The sequence below is a fragment of the Squalius cephalus genome, assembly GCF_949319135.1.
Source record: "Squalius cephalus genome assembly, chromosome: 5".
In the NCBI taxonomy this organism is placed as follows: domain Eukaryota; kingdom Metazoa; phylum Chordata; class Actinopteri; order Cypriniformes; family Leuciscidae; genus Squalius; species Squalius cephalus.
The window spans coordinates 49721437-49735286 of record NC_137126.1 but is presented as its reverse complement, the minus strand read 5'-3'; the positions used below and the strand labels follow the sequence as shown (position 1 = coordinate 49735286).

The 13850-nt window shown below is 37.2% G+C and overlaps 1 protein-coding gene across 2 annotated transcripts in view; it reads right to left on the bottom strand.

Moving 5' to 3' along the window:
• Nucleotides 1-473: 473 nt before the first annotated feature.
• surf4 (surfeit 4) overlaps nucleotides 474-13850 on the bottom strand; it is an 18730-nt gene continuing 5353 nt past the window's right edge. For both annotated transcript variants that reach the window (XM_079871928.1, XM_079871929.1), the window contains exons 3-6: nucleotides 10269-10345; nucleotides 10149-10192; nucleotides 9100-9286; nucleotides 474-3271 (exon numbers count right to left, since the gene is read on the bottom strand). In XM_079871928.1, coding sequence (XP_079728054.1) covers nucleotides 3005-3271; nucleotides 9100-9286; nucleotides 10149-10192; nucleotides 10269-10345 — 575 coding nt within the window. In that variant the 3' untranslated portion in view covers nucleotides 474-3004. The remainder of the gene's footprint in view (nucleotides 3272-9099; nucleotides 9287-10148; nucleotides 10193-10268; nucleotides 10346-13850) is intronic.

Below are 13850 nucleotides of genomic sequence, written 5' to 3'. Positions count from 1 at the left end.
CATCATAACCTGATCAGTGCATCGAAACGCTTTACTTCATATTATACTCTATTTATATTATATTATTCATAAGCACAGGACAAAAACACTTTGAACCACATGATGTAATGTTTCTGTTCACATTTATATTGTAATTGTTGTTTACCTCAGTGAGCAGATTTAGCGGTTCTGAACCTTTCTGACTCCACCGCTGTTTGATGTCAAACTTTGATGGCTTCTTGACAAAGCCTGGTCTAAAAGTGTAAAATAACGTTGAAAAGCTTGAAGTTTGAAGGTTTTACTCAGAGAAAGTAAAAAAAAAAAAAAAAATACTAGCATGCTTTATCATGTTGCTATCATAACATGTTGCTTGAATGATTTAACACATTAATAGCATGCTTTAGCCCGATTAACATTTTGTTAACATGTTTAACTAGTTGCTAACAGTTTTTAACATGCTGTTAGCATAATTGCCATGTAAAAATTTTGCTAGCATGATTGATTAACATGTTGGTAGCATGTTGCTAAATGAGTAGTACGTAACGAGTACGCATTACAAGTAACATGCTTTAAGTAATTAGATAACTTTTTGATGTAACAAGTTACGCATTACAAGTAACGTGCATTACGTAATCAAATAACTTTTTCATGTAATGAGTAAAGAAAAGACATTAAAAGTTACATGCATTATGTAATCAGAATACTTTTTGATGTAACGAGTAAAGTAACATTACAAGTAACATGCATTTGGATGTAACGAGTAAAGAAACGAATTACAAGTAACATGCATTAAGTAATCAGATTACTTTTGGATGTAATGAGTAAAGAAATACATTACAAGTTGAGTGCATTACATAATTAGATTACTTTTTGATGTAACAAGTTACGCATTACAAGTAACGTGCATTAAGTAATCAGATTACTTTTTGATGTAACTAGTAAAGTAACGCATTAAAAGTTACATGCATTATATAATCAGATTACTTTTTGATGTAACTAGTAAAGTAACATTAAAAGTTACATGCATTATATAATCAGATTATTTTTTGATGTAACAAGTTACGCATTACAAGTAACGTGCATTAAGTAATCAGATTACTTTTTGATGTAACTAGTAAAGTAACGCATTAAAAGTTACATGCATTATATAATCAGATTACTTTTTGATGTAACTAGTAAAGTAGCACATTAAAAGTTACATGCATTATATAATCAGATTATTTTTTGATGTAACAAGTTACGCATTACAAGTAACGTGCATTAAGTAATCAGATTACTTTTTGATGTAACTAGTAAAGTAATGCATTAAAAGTTACATGCATTATGTAATTAGATTACTTTTTGATGTAACAAGTTACGCATTACAAGTAACATGCATTAAGTAATCAGATTACTTTTTGATGTAACGAGTAAAGTAACGCATTAAAAGTTACATGCATTATATAATCAGATTATTTTTTGATGTAACTGCAAATTACATTCTAATGACACAAATACATTAACAGCCAAATTATTACTACAGATAAAGTATTTTCAAGAACAACTGTCACAGTAATAGTATGAATTGTAGCTGAATTATAGCAAAGAAACTTATTTTTGAATAGCTAAATGAAAACTTCTAAATGAGTAGTATGTTGCTAGCATGATTTAACACATTGCTAACATGTTTTAGCATAAAATTTAGTCACAGAAGAAGAAGCTGCTTGATTAGCAAAATTATAAAAAACACCAATTTAGTCATAAGATTGCATTAATTTGCATGACCTTTCCAAGTCTAGAAATCACACTTTTAAAGCTTTTTATGTTGTTTTTGGCTCATTTTAATGCTCATTTGAAAGAACTGAGATGTATCAGAACACATTTTTAATTATTTGTTGGTTTTGCTTTATTTTTCCGCCATGATCTGAAATCCGAAAATCAAAAATACAATATAACCATCTGAAAAATCAATATAATGAATTGCTTTTTTAATATATATTTATATAAATCAACAGAAAACACTTGAGCAAGACAATAAATCAAGTTGAGGAATAGGAGCTCACGTCCTAAACTTCACATACGACTCGAGACTGAGACGAAGATCAGATGCACGACATTAGGAACGTTCTCCAATGGCAGTTTCTGACAAATCAAACCACAAACACTTATAAAGCCTCCAGGATGATGATGATCTGCTCCATCAGTCATTCACAACCCGTTCAGTCCATTTCACAGACTATTGACACACTTATATCTCTCGACAGCGCTTTTAAATACCAGAAACGTCCCGCCCAGCAGTAAATCAGAAACACTAATGCGAGAAAACGTGATTGAAGTGAACAAAATAAATGGCGTTCTTGTTGCAATCAGTGGCGTTTGGTGAACAAAACTGATGCACTTAAAGAGGAAGTGATGCAATTTGCATTTCCATCACACTTTTAAAGAGTGTTTATGTTGTTTTCGGCTCATTTTAATGCTCGTTTGAAAGAACTGAGACAAGAACCTGTTGCAATCAGTGGCGTTTGGTGAATAAAACTGATATGCATAAAATAAAAAGGAAGTGGACGTAATGAACGTGTGGTTCTGTCGTCTTCACTGCAAAACATGCTTTTCTTACTTAGTATTTTTGTCTTGTTTCCAGTCCAAATATCTAAAAACTCTTAAATCAAGATGCATTTACTAAAGTCGTAAAATGCCATAAGATATTATGTCTTGTTTTCTGGGGAAATAAATCAAAATTACGTGAGTTGTTGCTTTAAAACAAGCAAAATGACCCACCAATGGGGTCAGAAAAATAATCTTGTTTCTGTTTGAATTAACATTATTTTTCTGACCCCATTGGCAGATAATTTAGCTTTTTTTTAAGCAACAGCTCACGTAATTTTGATTTATATCCCCAGAAAACAAGACATAATATCTAATGTCATTTCACTAATCTAGTAGATGCATCTTGATTTAAGAGTTTTTAGATGTTTGGACTGGAAACAAGGCAAAAATACTGAGTAAGAAAAGCACATTTGCAGTGTTCTTCTCCTTCTCCTCCTCTTCACCACTCCTTCTTCTTCTCGTCCATGGACACGCCGCCCGGGCCGAGCGCCACCACCAGCAACAGGCCTCCGACGACAGACGTGGTCTGGAAGAAGTCGTACTTCAGGAAGTCATGCATGGGTTTGTATGCCGGCACTGTCCAGAAAGCGTTGAAGTAGACGTTGATGGCCAGAAGCCAGACCACCAGCGTCAGAGCCGCAAGTTTAGTCTTAAATCCCACGGCCACGAGGATGATGAGAGCCGTTCCCACCATGTTCTGAAGAATCTGGAACACAAAGACAGCGAAAACTATAATATCTTCATGCCTTGTAGACACATCTAGCAGATTAGAGCTGGACGATTACACAGTTACATCATGAGAAGCTGTTGAGATTTGCTATATGTGACCCTGGACCACAAATCCAGTCACATGGGTCAATTTTTTATCACCTAAAAGCTGAATAAATACGCTTCCATTGATGTTTGGTTTGTTAGGATAGGACAATATTTGGTCGAGATACAACTATTGTAAATCTGGAATCTGAGGGTGCAAAAAAATCCAAACATTGAGAAAATCTCCTTTAAAGTTGTTCATTTATGTTGGCGATTGTGCTGCATTCACTCACACAAATACATGTTTTATATATTTACGGTAGGAAATTTACTAAATATCTTCATGGAACATGATCTTTACTGAATATCCTCATGATTTTTGGCATAAAAGAAAAATGGATAATTTTGACCCGTACAGTGTATTGTTGGATATTGCCACAGATAAACCCGTGTGTCATGTGACTGGGTTTGTGGTCCAGGGTCATATATACACTTTTGATGGTTCCATGAAGAACCTTTAACATCCATGAAATCTTTCCATATGGTTCTTTTAAGAAGTGAACAGTGAAAGGTTTCTGTAATCAATCATTTCATCCCGTAAAACTCATCTTTAATCACCAAAATTACATAATAAACTTATGTCATTGAAAAAATAATTCTTCATGCCTTAAAATATCTTGAATGTAACTCGACACCAATGCCTCATTTAGTATACGTGAAAACTATAATATCTTCATGCTTTATAGACACATTTAGCAGATTAGAGATGGATGATTATATAGTTACAGCTGAGATTTGCTATATACACTTTTAACTCTTTGTAATTTATTAAAAAATTGCTTATAAATCTCATTAAATATAACATAACATAAATAAACATAACATTATATATATATTTTTTCTGTTAGAAGAACGGTGTGTGTTAGCGGCCGCTAAGTTAATAACTAATGATCTTTACAACGGAAGTGAATCAATCAAAACTAACTTTATCTGGACAATAAATTTATTCTAGATCTGCTGTAAAGCCTAAACACTCTCTGTTTCTGTAATCTCCTGTTATCACTGTAAAGCTGATGTGAAACTCTATATTGTATAAATGAAGGAGACTTGACTCTCAAGATGGAAAAGATTCGGTTCGCAATAAAACAAAAGCCAAAACTAAAACTCCAAAGTCTGGAGCCCTTTTCTGGAATATTTTAAGGAGATATTCAAATAAATCTTACATTTTTATTTATTTATTTAATACTTTCCCCCCCCACTTTCTCCTTATATTATTATAATTGTGTGTGTATAACTATACTTGCCTGGTGTTTTCTTTTTTCTTAATCTGAATTAAGGTATGTATATATGTATATGAAGAGTTCAGAAATCTGAAATTTTCTTCTAGAATGATCATTTTTATCAAGTTTGTATATTTAAGTTCAGTAATTTCACTTAAATGACAATTAATAGGTAATTTTCATTGCCATTTAAGTGAAATTACTGAACTTAAATATACAAACTTGATAAAAATGATCATTCTAGAAGAAAAACTCTTCATATACACTATTTATACTATATTACTAAATTAACATTATTGTTAATTTCTGTCAGACCTAAGATGAACCAAATAAAAGCAACTAAATAATATAAAATAGCGATGTTAATGCAGCTTTATGTGACCCTCTGAATCACCCGTAGTTGAAGTATAAGGAACAGTGAAATCTCAGAGTTATTGGTGTGTGCGCACAGAAGTGTTAGTGTTTCTGCACGAGTATGAATGAGTGTTTAAGGCTCTGCGTGACATTTGATTCCTGGGTTCAGGATCTCAGAGCGCATGTCAGAAACTCGTCTTCGCTCTTCAACACGGTCATCTGAAGCTCCAGTGTCCAGTTTCACTCATTCCAAACTCAAAGCTTCAGAGATATTTTCCAGTCCAATCACTGTCAAGCTGCTTTTAAACAATATGTGCTGTATAAAACCTGCACACACACTACCAGTCAAACGTTTGGGGTCACATGATCCTTCAGAAATCACTCTAATATGATGATTTGATGATCAAGAAACATTTATGATTATTATCAGTGTTGAAAACAGGTGTGCTGTTGTGTTGTGTTACGATACACTAATGAGATGTTCTGGGCGTTTGCTCCACTGGCTTGTTGGTGTTTGTTAACTGGGTTTGGTTGATTTACAGTGAAAACACCCAGAACTGAATGACACTGATGAGAACATGATGATCTGATGTTCAGATTCTGGCAGCATCAGTTTATGATTGATTGATTAATTACTTTAATAACCCCATGGGGAACATGCGTTTCAACATGCGTACACACAAATAACCAACAATGTACATAAATATAAAAACCCCTAAAACACCCAATGAATAATAAAAGACTCGCTCAGTAAACTCTACTAACACTAATTTTTTTATTTAATGTTTACTGTTCAGAGTCACAATCATTCAATCAAAGGTAGTTTGACTTCCTTCTAGACTAATTATTAGTTAATATATATATATTTTTTTCATTGGTATGACAGTGTTGGTCTTCGCAAAAGTTTGGAATAATTCAAACTTATTTTTAATTTCTTTTCTTAAATAAGTCACAAAAAGCTGCATTTATTTGATCAAAAATACAGTAAAATTTGTAAATATTATTATAATTTAGTATATCTGTTCTCTATGTGAATATATAGTAAAGTGTAATTTATTCCTGTGATCAAAGCTGAATGTTCAGCATCATTACTCCAGTCTTCAGAGAACGGTGGATTTGCAGTTATCATTGTGTGTCAATATGCTGAATTTAGGGCTAAAATCACACCCTATATATTGTATTGTTAAATATTGTATTGACAACTCATCAATTAAATATTTACCATCGTATATTCTGCATAATTGGATGTTTTTAAATAAACACTGACAAAAACCTACACAAGTTTTAGTGCTGAACGATATGATGATATATATAACATTGATATACTGTTAGTGATCACATGGATTTAGACCTGTATTGTAATTATATAAAGCGTTCACAGGCAAATGTGCTTTATGTATTTCCCCGGCGTGGAAATCCGGCTGATATAAATGTCAGGAAACATGATTCCTGCTGCGTGTCAATATCCATGATCACTGGATCTTTGGTGAGTTGTAAGGAAACACTATATCGAGTCTAAGCTTCAGTTTAAACTGATAATCGTTTGTTTTACTCGTGTTTTCACAGTTTCTCCTATTAAATCCAGTCCGGCTGAGAGAGTGTGTTCCCGCGGGAAAGTGACATCACTGCATAACCTCTAATATAACAGTGATTAAACCCAAAGTTAATGAGGGTGAGAGTAATGCACATGATATGCTTGATTAATTGGTGCAAACCTGCGCCGTTTAAATTTACTTTTTAATAATAGGCTATAGCTTGATTTTATTATTTACTGTATTTTCCAGAAAATAAGTCGAGCCAGGTCAAACTTGCGGGAAAACTTGCATTAGTGTGTAAGTCACATTTTATCATTAGAAATATTGTAAAATACTGGTAAATAAAACGAAACGTTAACGATCTCTAAACATGTATTTGACTTCCCCTTACTCTAAATCCTTTTAATTTAATAGGCCTGAGGAAAAAATAAAAAGTATATGCATAAAATTAAACTAAATTTATTACAAACATCATTCAATGCAAACCCTCTATTTCCCCTCGGACAAAATCAAGCCCCGCCCACATTTGTTCTTGTTCCAGAATCGTTCAATCACTCGGATATATACGGCACTATAGGGAAGAAAAGACTTTAAAGCAACACTAAGTAGTGATGGGATTTATGGCTCTTTGAGGGTATCCGGATCTTGGCGATCCGTTCCTTTCAAAGAGCCGTTCAAAAGAACGGCTCTTTTGGCTCTTTTTAAAAATTTAGTCCGTTTTAAGAAGCCAGCTTGGGGGCATCTCAGTTTATCCTGGTTTGTAGATTTGTAGTCAAATAATTAAAACTCAGATATCACACACCAATATCTGAGTTTGAATTATTCTGAAATATTGATTATTACCTCATTTGTCATGTGTGGACTATATTCCATAGGGTTGCACAACATCCCTCTGCTTAGACAGTGACATTACTATTTTGGATTTACCTTTAGTTCAAAGTGTGTGTATGTGTAAAGCTACGTTGACTTATGTTATTCATACAATACCTACTCACAAATAAACATCAAAAACAAAGCCGGCTGCAATGAATTTCTGTGCAAAACAGCTTTTACTACAAACACTTCCACACAAGAACATTGTTATCACACAAGAACATTTTGATAGAAAACAAAAAATATTTAAAGTTTTAAATATATACTGTAGATAAAATTAGAATAAATAAAATGGAAATGTCTACATACAGTCTACTATTACTACTGTAAACTTTGCAAATAGGACATCAGCCCCTTCAAGTCTTAAATGAACAATAACAAAGTGGGCTGCAATGAATGTCTGTGCAAAACAGCTTTTAGTGAAAAATTTCTATACAAGAACAGTATCACAAAAGAACATTTTGATAGATAACAAAAATATTTAAAGTATTAGACATATACTGTAGATAAAATTAGAATAAATAAAATGGAAATGTCTACGTAGCACCCCTGCGCTGGGTGCGCCCCTCCCCCTATAACTGTTCTGTCTCGCGGAGGAGGTCATTTGTGTGCATCTGTGTGAAACACGCATGGGAAAAAAAGAACGACAGAAAGAACGGCTCCCCTCCAGCCGCGACTCGGCTCCCATCGTTCATGTTTATGAGCCGTTCAAAAGAATCGGTTCGTTCGCGAACGTCACAACTCTAACACTAAGGCACTTCTCCTCTTCGGTCCCCCTACAGGTTGGAAGTGGAATTGTCCATTACCGCTGTCGTAAATAATTTAGCCTGCCGTCGCACGCTCGCTCGCTGTTTATCCAGCACCGGCTTTGAATGAACGATGTCCACAGACAAGGTAGAGTGTGTTGCATGATTTCATTAAAGTATGATGTATAGCGACATCAGAAACGAAGAAAAACTAAATAATGACTATAGTAACGCTTGACGTAAAGCAAGTCAAATTTGTAGTTTTCTTACGTCTCATTCGAACTACAGAAACACGACCCGGTTTGGCAAACTTGCATAGTGTGGTTAAAGCAGATATAGGGACGCAAAGCGGATCCAGAAGTGCCGTTCACCCTGTTACGCCTTGATGAACCACTGATATGAGTTTGGAAACATTATTTTAAGGTAAAAAATGTTCCTTAGTGTTGCTTTAAAAGACTCACAGAGAAGAAGTCTGAGTCGAAGTGCAGCAGCGTCATGAACGCTGTACGGGTCAAAATTCTAAATTTTTCTTTTATGCCAAAAATCATGAGGATATTCAGTAAAGATCATGTTCCATGAAGATATTTAGTAAATTTCCTACCGTAAATATATAAAACATGTATTTGTGTGAGTGAATGCAGCACAATCGCCAACATAAATGAACAACTTTAAAGGAGATTTTCTCAATGTTTCGATTTTTTTGCATCCTCAGATTCCAGATTTACAATAGTTGTATCTCGACCAAATATTGTCCTATCCTAACAAACCACACATCAATGGAAAGATTATTTATCCAACTTTCAGATGATGTATAATCTCAATTTAAAAAAAATGACTGGTTTTGTGGTCCAGGGTCACATATAGCAAACCACAAGCATCCACTCAATTGCCCTCGGACAAAATCAAGCCCCGCCCACATTTGTTCTCGTTCAAGAGTCGTTTCACTCGGATATATACGGCACAATAGGGAAGATAAGACTTTAAAAGACTCACAGAGAAGAAGTCTGAGTCGAAGTGCAGCAGCGTCATGAACATCAGCACGAGCAGAACGCGTCCGCCGAGCTGCATGTACTGTTTCGGAGAGCTCTCTCCCATCGACGGCACGCCGGCAAACATGCTCTTCCCTTCAGAGCGAGACTCGGCCAGAAGCAGCAACAGCCCTCCACCGAGAGCCAGGTTTCTACAGCAACACAGAAAGCTCATTAACATCCTTCAAAGAGCCCATATTAGGTCTTGATGTTTTCAGGCTCTACTAGAGCAGGTTTTCCTGCTATAATGTTGATTATTCTCCTCATATTCTCCATTGTTGCGGCTCCTCTCTTCCCAGTGTGTCAGTAACGCTCTGTTTACTTCCTGTCTCTATGAAGCCCCTCCTTCTGAAAAGCACACTGTGCTCTGATTGGTCGGCTGGAGCAGTGTGTTGTGATTGGTCGAGCGCTTCGAGTGTGTTTGGGAAATGTCCCGCCCCTTTCCATAACCGCCAGTTTAACACACTACTAACTAACTCAACCAGGCCCCGCCCCTTTATTCTGCGCATTAATTATTATAATGAGGAATATTGTGACGTGTTCGTTCCCGGAAGAAACTCAAGACTACAATGGAGGCGTTTCAGGAGTTCAGAAACACTGACACCGATATAAACTGGCGGTTATGGTAAGGGGCGGGACATTTCCCAAACACTGACCAATCACAACACACTGCTCCAGCCGACCAATCAGAGCACAGTGTGCTTTTCAGGAGGAGGGGCTTCATAGAGACAGGAAGTAAACAGAGCGTTACTGACAGACTGGGAAGAGAGGAGCCGCAACAATGGAGAATAGGAGGAGAATAATCAACATTACAGCAGGAAAACCTGTTCTAGGAGAGCCTGAAAACAACATCAAGACTTTGAAAAAGAGGATAATAGATTATTTTTAATGTACTGTTATTACTAGGGAAGTATGGCGATATCAACTAGTTAGCGTTTTTATGTAATTGATCTGCAGTGTCTCGCTGTCAGGAGTGAGTTTGGTTTTGTAATGTGTTCCTGCATCTGAACTCACCTCATGAGGAATTTGAGATCCCACAGAATACTGTAGGCAACCGTCTGAAACACAGAGAACGCTGATGAATATGAAGGCACGGGTTATAATCCAGCGCAGACGCACATGCTGTTCTCTCACCTGTAGTGCAATAATGCCAAATAACCCGAAGCAAGCGAACTGAACGAAGTTTCTGCTGAGGATCAACACACACCCACCTGAGAGAGAGAGAGAGAGAGAGAGAGAGAGAGAGACTGTCAAACTACAGAGACATGCTTCAGTGTCACATATCCTTATTACAAAGAGTGTGTGTGTGTGTGTGTGAGTGGTGAGTGAGAGTGAGTGTGTGAGAGTGTGTGAGAGTGTGTGAGAGTGTGTGTGTGTGTGTGAGTGAGTGTGTGAGTGAGTGTGTGTGAGAGTGTGTGTGTGTGTGTGTGTGAGTGTGTGTGAGTGAGAGAGTGTGAGTGAGAGAGTGTGAGTGTAAGAGAGAGAGTGTGAGTGAGTGAGTGAGTGAGTGTGTGTGTGAGAGTGTGAGTGAGTGAGTGAGTGTGTGTGTGAGAGTGTGAGTGACTGAGTGACTGAGTGAGAGAGTGACTGAGTGAGAGAGTGTGTGCAAGTGAGTGTGTGTGCGAGTGAGAGAGTGTGAGTGAGTGAGTGAGAGTGTGTTTGAGAGAGTGTGTGTGAGTGAGAAGAGAATGTGAGTGAGTGAGTGAGTGTGAGTGTGTGAGAGAGTGTGTGTGAGTGACTGAGTGAGTGAGAAGAGAGTGTGAGTGAATTGAATTGAGTGAGTGAGTGAGTGAGAGTGTGTGAGAGAGTGAGAGTGTGTGAGAGAGTGAGTGTGAGTGAGTGAGTGAGTGCGTGAGTGAGTGTGTGTGTGTGAGTGACTGAGTGAGAGAGTGAGTGAGTGAGAGAGAGAGTCTCTGGCGGACTCTAATGGGAAATATGTCAATGAGAGACTTCTACTACCAAACATGAGAGCCAAGAAAATCTGGTGCCCAAACACAAGAAGTGCTTTTCAGATCCTGTCTGAGAGTAAACATGAAAATTACAAGCACATCGTAATCCACACAGGGACGAATGATTTAAGGGCCATGAAGGGCCGTGTGGCTCCTCTGATGAGAGAGGTGGCGATCAGAGCCACACAACGCTTCCCAGACGCTAGAGTAACTCTGTCCACACTGCTGCCACGCACCGATGTGCCGATCCACGTGATCCACGGGAATAATGTGGAACTCTCCAGAAGCTGCGCACTCATTCCTAATGTTCATCTCGCCCATCACAAAGACATACAGCCTCATCATATGTATGACCATGTACATCTCAATAAACAAGGAGTGAAAGTCTTCGCCAGAGTGCTGAAAAGCACAGCCCTTGGAAACACAGCAAGAAACAGCAGAAACTCCGATAACAGGCGAAGCTCTCAGCCACCAAGAAGCCATCGTCCTCCAGCAGAGCCCAGACGGACCGCCGGACCTCCATCACTACACAAGAGCTACGCAGAGGCCGCTCAACAACCACAGAACCCTGCAGCTGCTGAACTCAACCAGATACGACATCTGCTGAACATCATCTGCTCCAGACTGAGGACATAACCTGCATAGCACACACACACACACACACACACACACACACACCTATCCATGAAATCATTTAAAATCAGTTGTTGGAATATACAAGGTCTGCACTCTTCTACTTTTGGTAATAAGACTGCAGACCAAGACTTACTCAGCAGTGTAACAGACATGGACATCTGTATCTTTCATGAGACGTGGTGTCGTAGTAATGAGACCTTACATTGTCCAATAGGATACAAGGAAATTATGGTTCCTTCATCAAAAAATTCTAAAAAAAAAAAGTGGGCGAGACTCAGGTGGAATACTTATATGGCACAAAGATGATTTAAAACATTCGATTAAAGTTGCTAAAAGTGGAAAATCATCCATTTGGCTTGAAGTGAAATCCGTCATATATCAGTCTAATCTTTATCTCTGTGCAGTCTATATTCCACCTCACGACTCTCCCTATTACGAAGAGCAAAGCTTCCCAACATTACAGACTGACATCTTACACTTTCAGTCCAGAGGAAACATCCTCATCTGCGGAGACTTAAACGCCAGAACAGGGCGAGAAACTGATTATGTAAATACTGTAGATAATGACCACATCCCCAATGACACCACGTTTCATCCCTCATCGAATATCACACCGAGAAACAGCTATGATACCTCAGTGAACATTAGTGGAAAACACATGTTGAAACTCTGTAAAGGTTTAGGATTATACATTATTAACGGCAGAACTCGTGGAGACACATTAGGTAGATTCACTTACTGCTCCAGATTAGGAACCAGTGTGGTTGATTATTCAATAACAGATATTGATCAAAGCTTTATTAATGCCTTCACAGTCAGACCTCAGCTCCCGATGTCCGATCACTGCCAAACTGTGCTTTATCTGAAAGCCCCATGTCAAATAACCAAAACTGCTCCACCTGAACCTGAAAAACTGTTTCCTCTGAAACATAAACTCAAGTGGAATCAATCCAACTCAGAACAATTCAGAGAAAATATGAACAATCCTACTATATTAAACATGCTAGATGACTTTATGTCCACTGATTTCACCTTAGATATTAATGGAATAAATTTAGCAACAAAAAACTTAAATTACATATTCATAACATTGATAACTCTATCTAATATTAAACAGCAAACCAAACATAGAACCAGTCAACAGAGAAAGAGAAAGGATGTCTGGTTTGATGATGAATGTGCCGGTCTCAGAAAAGAACTCAGGAGACTTTCTAACAAAAAGCACAAAGATCCGTCCAGCCAGACATTACGGCTTTCTTACTCAGACTGTCTGCAAAAGTACAAAACACTTCTGTGGAAAAAAAGAGAAAAATATTTTCAAACTAAAATTGAAGAAATTGACGATTCAATAGATCAAAACACTTTCTGGACCTTATATAAAAAACTCGAAAAACCCAAATTAGAGATATCACTCCAGAATGGCACAATCTGGAAATCTTACTTCGAAAATCTGTACCAAAAAATTGAGCCGGCCGACCTCAACCAGCCTCAGAGTAAAATAAAGAAAACTCTAGAAGACATGGAAAAAACTATTAAGAGTTATCAAAATCCATTAGATAAATCAATTACAATATCTGAAATATTAGAACATATTAAAAATCTTAAATTAAAGAAAGCATGTGGACAAGATCACATTAATAACGAAATGCTTAAACTCAGCAGTCCCAGCATGATTCAAACAATAGCCAAATTATTTAATCTGGTGTTCTGGTCTGGACACTTCCCTGAGATCTGGTCTGAGGGACTCATCACCCCCATATTTAAGAGCGGTGATCGATTCGACCCCAGTAACTACTGCGGGATCAGTGTGGGCAGTGTGTTGGGAAAACTGTTCTGCAGTATCATCAACACACGCATCGTCTCACACATCTCAGCACACTACATCTTAAATAAAGCACAGATTGGCTTCTTACCTAAACACCGCACATCCGACCACATCTATTCTCTCCACACTCTAATCAACAAGAACATCAACGACAAACAAAGGAAAATATTCGCATGTTTTGTAGACTTTAAAAAAGCATTTGATTCAATTTGGCATGATGGTCTATTGTACAAAATCCTACAAATTGGCATCGGCGGAAAAACATTTGACATTATAAAATCTCTGTACACCAACAGCAAAAGTGCG